At 35.8% G+C, this 11,538-nt stretch overlaps 1 protein-coding gene and 1 long non-coding RNA gene across 2 annotated transcripts in view; both read left to right on the plus strand.

Annotated features, from left to right (window-relative positions):
• Window positions 1-991, plus strand: part of akap17a (A kinase (PRKA) anchor protein 17A) — a 9,866-nt gene extending 8,875 nt beyond the window's left edge. Inside the window, exon 5 of the mRNA XM_016498658.1 lies at window positions 423-991. Within this exon, the coding sequence (XP_016354144.1) occupies window positions 423-810 (388 nt within the window). The 3' untranslated portion in view covers window positions 811-991. The remainder of the gene's footprint in view (window positions 1-422) is intronic.
• Window positions 992-1,556: 565 nt separating this feature from the next.
• On the plus strand, window positions 1,557-2,021 carry LOC107697806 (uncharacterized). The gene is made up of 2 exons (XR_001635242.1): window positions 1,557-1,734; window positions 1,770-2,021. It is a non-coding gene; the product is annotated as an uncharacterized LOC107697806 (long non-coding RNA).
• The last annotated feature ends 9,517 nt before the right edge of the window (window positions 2,022-11,538 follow it).

Genomic DNA, 11,538 nt, shown 5'->3' on the forward strand with positions numbered 1-11,538 from the left:
GCTATCAAAATAGAGCAAGTCATCTTCTGAAAGTAACTGGCGCTTCAAATAACGTTTGTGTCGACTGCATTGTTTCTCCACTAGGTGGCGACAGGTGACTGTTAAAAATGTGTTTGTCATTGAATCATTCATTCAAGAGATTCGTTCAAAAACACTGACTCATCCAGTTATGCAACAAGTGAAGTTTTTATGAGTGATTCATTGAATCATTTATTCAAGCCGAGTCATTTTAATATAAAAAAATTTGGTATTTTAAATATATATATTCATGCAAATTAGTTACACACTTTTAAATAGACTGCAGCAATTAATATTTTGTCACAGCCTCTAGTAAATCACACGTTATTTTCTTAACATCTGTATTGTTAAAAGCACTGTATAAATAAAGCTGACTGGACTTGAGATGTGAGCTGCTGATGCTGTTGTGTGCAGAGGCTAAAGCAGCAGCAGCAGCAGGAGCGCAGACGTCTGGAGGAGCGCAGACAGCTGCAGGAGGACGAGCTGCGCCGCGTGGAGGCCGAGAAGCAGCGAACGCTGGAGCTACAGAGGAGAGAGCGCCAGCTGCGCGACAAACTGCTGGGAAACCTGCTCAAGAAGAGCACCAACACTGACGACGTCCATCTGGACCTGCAGATCTGCGCCGCGCAGAACCAGAACCAGCGCAGACACACCAGCGCAGCCACGAAGCAGCAGAAGCGGAAAGAGAGCGAAGCAGACGGCGGCAGACGTGAACGCAGTCGCAGACGCAGCCAGAGCAGCAGCCGCAGTCGCAGCCGCAGACGCTCGCGTCACCGATCCAGACGATACTGAGAGAACAACCTCATCAAAACACAGCCAGGTCACATTCACCCTAAACATAGAACACAAAACATAAGAAAATGCATTTTGTTTAAAGAAAGCTGATTTAGGAACACTAAGATTTTTCCCCCAGCATGTTGTATGTTTTTCATAAGGAATGTGAAGCCATTTTATTTTATTTTATTTTTTATTATTTTTTTTTTTTTTCCAGCAAATTATGTTGCCTATTTAAGAATTATTAAGATGTTTTTCTTTTATTTTTAAAAAAATTGTTTTATTATTGATTTTTTTTTTTTTTTTCATTTTTCTTTTTCTTTTTTTCCCCAGCAAATAATGTTGCCTATTTAAGGATTAACGATTATTTTTTTTTCAATATTTAAATTTTGATTTATTCTTAATTATTTGATTTTTTAATTTTTATGTTTTTTTTTTTTTTTAAATCCTAAAGAACATGACGCCTGTTTTAGGACCATGAAGATTTTATTTCATTTTTATTTGTATTATAATTTTTTTATTTATTTATTTTTTTTTCCAAGTTATTTAGGCTTTGTTTATGGTTACTTCAGTTCTCTTCAAATTCTCAGAATAATTTCTGTGATGCATTCATAAATCTTGCTTTCAATTGGTTTGTGATTCTCACTACTCTCATTAGATTTTTTTTATTATTTTTTTTTAACACTAAATTTGACAGTGAAACTAAAAGTAATACAAAAAATAAATAGCATGATGTATAAATGCCTTACATTTAATTAAAAAAAAATAATAATAATTATTTGAACGACTAATGAGATTCAGAATTTTTCACATCATAATAAATGTGTAGGAAAAAAATGTGTATTATTTTCAAGAAACAATCCCTAAATGCAGTCCCTAACATTAGACCCTGTTTAATATCATTAGTTCTGATTGTGAGGTGGAATCTGTGTTTTCTGGACGGTTGAGTTGAGTTAGTTAATGTGTTTTCTTCACAGACTGAGCTGTGTTTGAGTCTGTACTGAAGATCTGCTGTATAGACCACAATCCTCGGTTCATGACTTGAATTTGAAGTTGTAGAGAGTGTTATGAGAGTTTCTCCGTGTGCTGTTGTGTAGGAATAGGACGCTTTGTTTTCCTCGACACAAGTGCAGTATTGAGAGGAAAGCACACGATGGAGACGCTGAAGATGTTTGTGACTCGTATGAACTCGTGTTATTGATCTCAATAAAGCAGTGCTTTGGATCCTCTGCGGGAATCTGCCGTCCTTTCACTCTCGATGAGCTTCAGAGAGCGCATGAAGCCTGGTTACCACCATGAAGAGTTTATTTTTTATTTTTATTTATTTTTTATAATTTTTTGTCGTTTTATTTTTTTTCTAATTTTTAATTGTCTTATTTTTCATTTTAATTTTTTTCCCAGCAAATTATTTTATTATATTTAAATGGTTTGTTTGTTTTCAATTGTTTTATTTATTTTTTTTCCCCAACAAATTATGTTTTTCATAAAGAACATGAAGCCTTTTAAGGACCATGAATATTTTATTTGTTCATTTTTATTTTATTTATTTATTTTATTTCCCCCCCAGCAAATTATGTTTCTCATCGAGTCAAAAACTGCTCCATTTGAGCTCAAATATTCAGTTACCCTGAGATTTAAGGTTAATATTTCAATAATTTAATAACATGTTTGCAGTTTCACGGTTCTCTCATGATGGTTAATGCTCACGTGACATTCAGCATAACAAATAACATATTTTTAATATGTAATGATATTATTATAGCATTATTCTTTTTAGCAAGTGTTTTATTCTGGTTGTTTTTATTTAAATTTTTTTTTTAATTATGATTAATTATTAGGTTTTCATTAAACTGATTAAAAAACTGATAAAATTTATCCAAAGTTGCTTTGGATAAAACCATCTGCCAAATTCATAAATGTAAAAGTTATATCAAAATATGCAAATCAGCATATTATACTGATTTCTGAAGATCATGTGACACTGAAGACTGCAGTAATGATGCTGAAAATACAGCTGCGCATCACAGAAATACATTACAGTTTAACAGATATTCACATAGAAAACAGCTGGTTTACATTCTAATAATATTTCACAATTTTTAAAGTATTTTTTATCAAATAAAAGCAGCCTTGCTGAGCAAAAGAGACTTCTTTAAAAAAAATAATAATAATAATGTTTATCATCTTGATTTATACTAAAAAAACTAAAACTGAAATAAGAATTAAAAAAAAAATTATAGACATGAACAAATTACAAACTAAAGTACATTTAAAAAATAACAGAAAATACAGAAATAAAAACTGATAGCATTTTAAAGATACTAAAATAACACTGGGTTATATTAAAAACATGTTAAAGCCACAGTGATTTCACCATGGTACAGAGGGTAAAACATAGTTAATGAATATTCTTAATGAATAGAGTTGATTAGTATGATTGTAATCGTGCTGTGGATCTTCAGGTCGGGATGATCCTGTTGTTCTGCTGAAGCATCAGCTTCATTCATTCGTTCTCTCTGAACAAGCAGCTTCTGGCTTTGAGAGTTTAAAGCCTCTGGATTAAAGCAGGTCTGTGTGCGCTCAATCTGGACGTGGATAATCTGTGTAATCTGATTATGTGTGTGTAAGAGCCTGCGTTCCTCAGTGTTTCACACACACACACAGACGCCGCTGATCATGGCCGGAGAAGAGCCGTATCCGAGAAAGATCCTGCAGTACATGGAGGGATTCCTGGTGTCGAAGGTAAAGATCCGCATTCACATCCATGCATTTATTCATTTAGATTGCATTGATGCATGTGCTGTGAATATAACACCACTGTTGTAAAAGCTCACAGTTTACACTACTTCAGTTCGGAATAAACTCACCGAGGCTGCATTTATTTGATCAAAAATACAGTTAAAAAAAAGTGAAATATTATTACAATTTAAAACAACCGTTGTCTATGTGAATGCATGCTGGAATGTAATTTATTTCTGTGATGCAATGCTGAATTTTGACCGTAAAGCATCAGTAAAAAGGCATTTATGATGTTACAGACGATTTCTATTTCAAATAAACGCTGTTCTTTTGAACTTTGTTCATCTGTGAATCCTGAAAACAACATGCATCACACTTTACACAAAAATATTGGGCTGTTTTCAACATTGATAATAATCAGAAATGTTTCTCGAGCAGCATATTAGAATGATTTCTGAAGATCATGTGACACTGAAGACTGGAGTAATGATGCTGAAAATACAGCTGCGCATCACAGAAATATATTACAGTTTAATAGAGATTCACAGAGAAAACAGCTGTTTTAAAAAAAATATTTTTAAAGCATTTTAGATCAAATAAACGCAGCCTTGGTGAGCAGAAGAGATGTCTTTCAAAAACTAGGTTATACGAGTCTATTAATGAAAGTGCATGCTGTCGCCATTAATTACTGCTCTTTTTGTCTTGTCTAGTTTATTTGATTCAAAACTGGATGTTGTTTAAAAAAAAAGATGAATTTGAAAATATCTAATGTATTACATGTGATGGGACTTTTTTTCTAAGCAAATAATAATTAATGTCAAGGGCGTATGTTTGATTTCGACATCGGTGGGAACATACAGTAACAGCAGACAACAATAACTCCTTAAATATGAAGAGCTCAAACAACAGATTCATGAGTTCACTAAAAGCTTATGGATGCAATTATAATACAAGATGTTTTTTATCTCTTCTGAGGAAGATTCACTTGTTTGGCAATGAACCACACCGAGACATTTTGCTCAGATTTGCTCAATCTCATTTTGTGACTTTTCTTTCTTTTTTAAAGATGTTTTCTTTGGATTGTTTACTCAAAGGAAAATATAACTTGATTAATTGTGTTTCCTGCTAGCTAAATGTCCTTACATTAACAGATATCTGGCTCTGAACCTCTATTTTCTTTATTCAGAGTTGACAAGTATATGGAAACTATTAGAAGCTCTGTTCATCCCAGGGCCGTAGCTATAATAATAATAATAATGTCCTGTTTATTATAGACTTCATTCAATGTAATGATGCACATCTTTATCAGCTGTTTCTGTTCACTTACAATATAAGCAACAGTTTTCGTGAATACTCACCAAGACGAGTATTTTGACATAATTCTGTATGTATTTGTCCGTTCAAGTGAAAGAGAGCTCAATTGTGCGAGTGCTGAATTGACTTGTTTTGTGTCTTCTTGTGCTTGAAAGCTTTAAAATCGCTTGAATGTTTCAGCTGGCAAGGCTTAAAAACACTGCAAACGACGCAGCAGTGTCCTGGGGCCAGTTGCATAAAGCCACAATGTTAAGACTCTCTGTCTGAAGAACTCATTTGACCAACTAGCAGTTAACCCATGAGAAATCAGTCTCACTTTTTGGATTCAGACCAATCTATCTTCTTGTAACTGACCTTGGAATAAATAGATGTCTAACTTTTTAAGACTAGTCTAAGCAGTTTATGCAAGTTTATGTTACTACACCTTTTCTTTTTGTTTCTATGACTGTAATGTCTCAATGGTTTAATGTTTTGTACTGTTTAATTAAAAAAAGAAAGAAAAAAAAAAATGCAATTTGTGTGATCTGAATCAAAAGATTCACAAACCATCTCCGAAGTTCCGATCTGAATCAAATGATTTGTGAACCCGCTCCGAAGTTCCGATCTGAATCAAATGATGATTCAGTGTGATCTGAATCAAAAGATTCACAAACCATCTCCGAAGTCCCGATCTGAATCAAATGATTCATGAACCCACTCCGAAGTTCCGATCTGAATTAAATGATCGATCTGAATCAAATGATTCGCGAAACCGATCCAAAGTCCTAATCTAAATCAAAAGATTCACAAACCATCTCCGAAGTTCCGAGCTGAATCAAATGATTCGCGAACCCGCTCCGAAGTTCCGATCTGAATCAAATGATTCGCGAACCCGCTCCGAAATTCCGATCTGAATCAAATTATTCGCGAACCCGCTCCGAAGTTCCGATCTGAATCAAATTATTCGCGAACCCGCTCCGAAGTTCCGATCTGAATCAAATGATTCGTGAACCCGCTCCGAAGTTCCGATCTGAATCAAAAGATTTGCGAACCCGCTCCGAAGTTCCGATCTGAATAAAATGATTCGCGAACCCGCTCCGAAATTCCGATCTGAATCAAATTATTCGCGAACCCGCTCCGAAGTTCCGATCTGAATAAAATGATTCGCGAATCCGCTCCGAAATTCCGATCTGAATCAAATAATTCGCTAACCCACTCAGAAGTTCCGATCTGAATCAAATGATTCGCGAACCCGCTCCAAAGTTCCGATCTGAATCAAATGATTCGCGAACCCGCTCCGAAGTTCCGATCTGAATCAAATGATTCGCGAACCCGCTCCGAAGTTCCGATCTGAATCAAATTATTCGCGAACCTGCTCCGAAGTTCCGATCTGAATCAAATGATTCGCGAACCCGCTCTGAAATTCCGATCTGAATCAAATGATTCGTGAACCCGCTCCGAAGTGCCGGTCTGAATCAAAAGATTTGCGAACCCGCTCCGAAGTTCCGATCTGAATAAAATGATTCGCGAACCCGCTCCGAAATTCCGATCTGAATCAAATTATTCGCGAACCCGCTCCGAAGTTCCGATCTGAATCAAATGATTCGCGAACCCGCTCTGAATTTTTCCGATCTGAATCAAAAGATTTGCGAACCCGCACCAAAGCTCCGATCTAAATAATGATTCATGAACCATCATTTCAGATTGGGCCTTTGGAGCACGAATCTCAAATCTTTCAGTAGCCTAAGCGATTTGCAAACCCGCTCCGAAGTCCCGACCTGAATCAAATGATTCACGATACGTGATCCAATTGGAGCGCTTAGAAACAGTGAATCATTTCGCAATGCAATGGATTAAAACTGATTCGGAGTTTCGAAAAGCTCCTTCACAGATTAATATAAGTGTTTTTTAATCATTGCAAGCGATGCCGAAATTCGAAGATGAATGGCTCTTTTGATCTGGTTTTTGCTTGTGAATCGCTTGAACTGAATGATCGAAGTCATGACTTTGAATCAAACAGAGCGGTTATAGTGTAAATGACTCACTTAATTGAATAGGTTTGTCTGTTCCTCTGCTTTTCACGTCTTCAGTCGTTTACACGACACTGTCAGCACTACTACTGGCTTAGCTCGCTAATTTTATTACAACTGAAATAGATGAAAAAAGTAAGATGTTTAAAATATAAATAAAATATAAATATTTCCATTCCAAAGATAACATCCAACACAAATCTACAAATATTTTTACGAATATTTCAGTTTGATTTGTACATTCAGTTTAACAAAAGTTAAAGAGGGTAAACTTTATCATTCAGCTGAACTGTGCTCGTATGTTTGAAACACTTCGGCTCTTATATGTTCTTACTCTGCTCATGTATTAAATGTGCTTCATTGAAACTTTAACTCCTCACTCAGGTAATATCAATGGTGTGACCTGTTTCAGATGAGGCCAAAATTACAACAACAGTGATTACATACACATATATTTAATTGTTTGATCAAAATTATTGCTAGGGACCGTTTAGTAGTGGCTGATATTATGAACATGTCATAGAGTCTCTACCAAATTCTACACCCTTGATTAACTTATATCAAATGGTCCTGTGGTGTGACATGAATTGATCATACATAATTAAGAGCTCATGAAATGCCTCACACTTCAGTTGTCGGTATCTGCTGTTATTATGCAATTATGAAATGCTATTTAAATTCTATGTTATTCTTTATTTGACTTAACTCTAGCACTCTCTATTCTAATTATATTTTATCTATTTGTATTTTATTTAACAATTTTTTTTTTTAAAACCACTTGACCGTCTAACACTTGCACTCTCTGTTCCATTTGTATTGTTACTACTTGTTTTATTTAAAAAAAAATAAAAAATAGAGCCTCCAACACTAACATTCTCAATTCTTTTTCTATTCTTTTGACTTTTTCTATTCTTTTTAACGGTTTTATAATTTTTTTTAAAAAGAGCCTCTAACACTAGTGTGCCCTATTCTATCTACTTATTTTCATATATATATATATATATATATATAAATAAATAATACCACAAAACCAGTCATAAGGGTGTCACGTTGCACACACGAGGGACGAGGAGACGCTGGAGAATATGTTGACAAGACTTTATTTGCACCAAGGAACCAAGGGAGACGAACACAGGAAGACGTTCACACTGAGCCCACTCCAGAAAGGGCTCCAGTTCCAAAGTCCAGCCCAAGGAGGGCTCCAGTCCCCAAGTCAAGCCCAGGGAGGTCCACAGTTCCCGAGTCAGGCCTCAGGGGTCTATATTTTCTCCAAATATTTTTTTGGGGTGGGGGGTTATAGGGATCCGGCAGTAGAGGCCCGGCCGAGTGCCGAGGCCAGGCCCCCTGAACTGTCTGCTCCACCATGGCCCCCTAAACTTTCTGCTCCGCCATGGCTCCCCGAGCTGCCTGCTCCGCCATGGCTTCCTAGTCTGTCTGCTCCGGCTCTCTGGTCTGTCTGCTCTGCCTGCTCCGCCATGGCTCTCTAGTCTGCCTGCTGCGCCATGGCTCTCTAGTCTGCCTGCTCCACTATGGCATGCACGCCTGCACCAGCGTCCAGGGCGCCCGCCCCCCCTCCCTGGTGGAATTGTTACGGCACGGGACATAATGTCACGCCCATGGACAGTCTTGTGTTTTGTTCCTCATGTTCTCTCCTTGACCCAGTTTCTCCCGTGTTTGTGCCCATATTTGGTTTTCCTGTTCCTGTTCCCATTTGAGTTCCATTTGTTTCAGCTGTGTCCATTTAATCTCCTCGTTTAGTTCCAGGTGTTCCCCATTTAGTTCCTGTATTTAAGCCCTGTGTTTTCCTGAGTCCAGCGTTCAGTCTTAAATGTTTACCCTGTGTGCTACGTGTGTGGTACCTGTTATTTTGGTTTCATTAAAGAGTATTTCTGTTCTGGATCTCCTTCGTCTCCGCGCTCCTTCGTCTCCTCACAGTAGTGCACTGTGACAGAAGACTGAACCGTATACAAGATGACAGAGGCTGAGGACAGGCTGTGGTGATTGCGGCAGGCTGGTTGGAGGGTGGAGAGATATGTGGAGAAATTCCTTGAGCTCTCCAACCAGGTGAGCTGACACGACACCGCTCTTAGTGCGTGTTTCCAGCTGGGGCTGGACGATGATATGATCTGCTGCGATCTCCCCACGTCTTATTTTCCCCTGATCGAGCTGATTGATGTCCTTTATTTAAACTGTTCCAATTTCCAAGTGGAAGAGGTAAAGGATCATTTAAAATCTCCTCGTCCAGCCCCCTCTGGAAAACGTTGTCTCCCCAGCTCACCCCATGCCAAGAACCCCCACATACCTCATTTAAGCTCTGTGTTTTCCTGAGTCCTGCGTTTAGTCTCAAATGTTTACCCCGTGAGCTATGCGTGTGTTCCCTGTTATTTTGGTTTCATTAAAGAGTTTTTCTGTTCTGGATCTCTTTCGTCTCCGCGCTCCTTCGTTTCCTCGCAGTAGTGCACCGTGACAACATATAAACACAATATTTCAGTAATAAATATTTCAAAGGGAAAGATATAAAAAAGAGACATATTCAAACGTTTCAATCTCTTATCAGTGTTATTTTAGTGTAATTATCATGCTATTATAGTTTTTATGACTATTCTGAACTTTTAAAAAATGATTTTACTTAGTTTTAATAATTTTATATTTATGTTTTTGTATATATATATATATATATAGTTTTTATACATTTTCATTTCATTTTCAGTGCTAGTGTTTTAGGTTATTCAGTGTTAGTTAAATGAAAAAAAAAACGAAAAATGTGAAGAAATGAGAAAATAGAAACTTTCTGTGTATTTACCCTTAAGCCAGTGTTATTTTTATAGACTATTATATTTTTAGTTAATATTTAATGTTTTAATATTTATTTTCAAATTCATTTTCATTTTTTAGTTTTTTTTGCCATCTTTATTATTTTTTATTTCTATTTTTATAGTTGTTTTAGTACATTATCATGAAAATGAAAAATGTTGCTTTTGCAACTAAACCAAGTCGATTTAAAAAAATATATATATTAGTTTATTTAAATTACTTTAATTTCATTTCAAGTAACAAGGTTTTAATTAAGTTTTTGAAATAATGTTGTAAATAAGGACTATTGGAGACACTTTACACAAAAATACTGTTTTAGGTTTTCTACTTCAAAATTTCATGTTTATTTCAATGTTACTCGCAGGTTCTTTGTAATTACTTGTGACGTTTACTAGCAATTTCTGAGCAAAAATGGTTTCTAAATCAAATGAGAGACACAGAATTATCCAGTAACTTACTGTAAAACTGATGAACGATTATTTTGAATGAACAAGTATTAATCAGTCACATTTACAGTGAAGTTTCTCCTCTGTACTGAAAGGCTTTAATGCTTTACAGCTGAATGTAAGTGTGTTGTGGTTAATTCCTCATGTAGTTCTCTACAGTAACACAGAAATGTCCAGCATGTTTCTGATCAAGTCCAGCCTGAGGTCTCTGTGTCAGTCGATCGAGTACAGCTCCAGGACCATCTACCTCTGCTGGCATTACCTGAGCGACGCCGTCCGGTGAGAAACTCTCTGCATACACAAACATCTCTATCTTGACTGATGTTTGTCAGCCTTCTTCTCTCTCGTAACTCCTCCTCCTCAGAGAAGGGAAGAACCAGTATGAGAAGGCTTTCGGCGTGAACTCCAAAGACCTGTTTGAAGCCATGTACAGGTGAGTTCTGAGGTTTAGTTCAGTTATTTTAGTGCTTCAGTTTAACTTATTTCACGTAGTTGCGAAGGCAAAAGTTGTCATTTTCATTTAGTTTGGGTTTTCGTGTAATATATATATTTTATTGTATTTTATTTGAGTAAAAAACTGTAACACTTTATTTTAAGGTGTCCTTGTTACACACGTTACATGTATTTACTATAATAATAACAATTAATTATGTATAATTACATGCAAGTAAGTCAAACCTTAACCATTTACATGTAATTAATTAATATTACTCTGTAACAAGGACAGATTAAAATAAAGTGTAACCAAAAACAATTATAATAATACTAGTTTTAGTGTTAGTTAACAATAAAACCCTGCACTAGAAGTGTGGTCTGAGATTTACAGTATTTTTGTCTTGTTTTCCAGGACAAATATCTAAAGAAAAATAAACTCAGTTCAAAGGGAAAACAAGATTTTTTTTCTGATCTCATTGATAGATATTTTTCTATTTTTAGGCTAAAGTTCTCTTATTTTGATTTGTTTTGATACAAACAAAACCGGATCGAACTCTGTTGGATTGATTGAGGTGTTTATACACTACTGTTTGAAAGTTTGCAATAGTTAAGTATATAAATAATATATATAAATAATGAAAAATACAGTAAAAATTGTGAAATATTATTAGAATGTAAAACAGCTGTTTTCTATGTGAATATCTGTTAAACTGTAATATATTTCTGTGATGCGCAGCTGTATTTTCAGCATCATTACTCCAGTCTTCAGTGTCACATGATCTTCAGAAATCAGTATAATAATTACAGGTTTTTTTAACTGCTTACACACATTTTCGCCTAGTTTTTTTCCAAACTTTACACACAAATCCAAGAATTGCACACATAAAATGCAAAATGCCTCACATCTCTTGCAAAATGAACAGCACTGCATTCAAAATATCACAAACACATCTCAAAAGCAAACATTTGCAAACACCTTTGCCATAATA

Source organism: Sinocyclocheilus anshuiensis, unplaced genomic scaffold (genome assembly GCF_001515605.1).
Source record: "Sinocyclocheilus anshuiensis isolate Anshui unplaced genomic scaffold, SAMN03320099.WGS_v1.1 scaffold1123, whole genome shotgun sequence".
NCBI classification, from domain to species: domain Eukaryota; kingdom Metazoa; phylum Chordata; class Actinopteri; order Cypriniformes; family Cyprinidae; genus Sinocyclocheilus; species Sinocyclocheilus anshuiensis.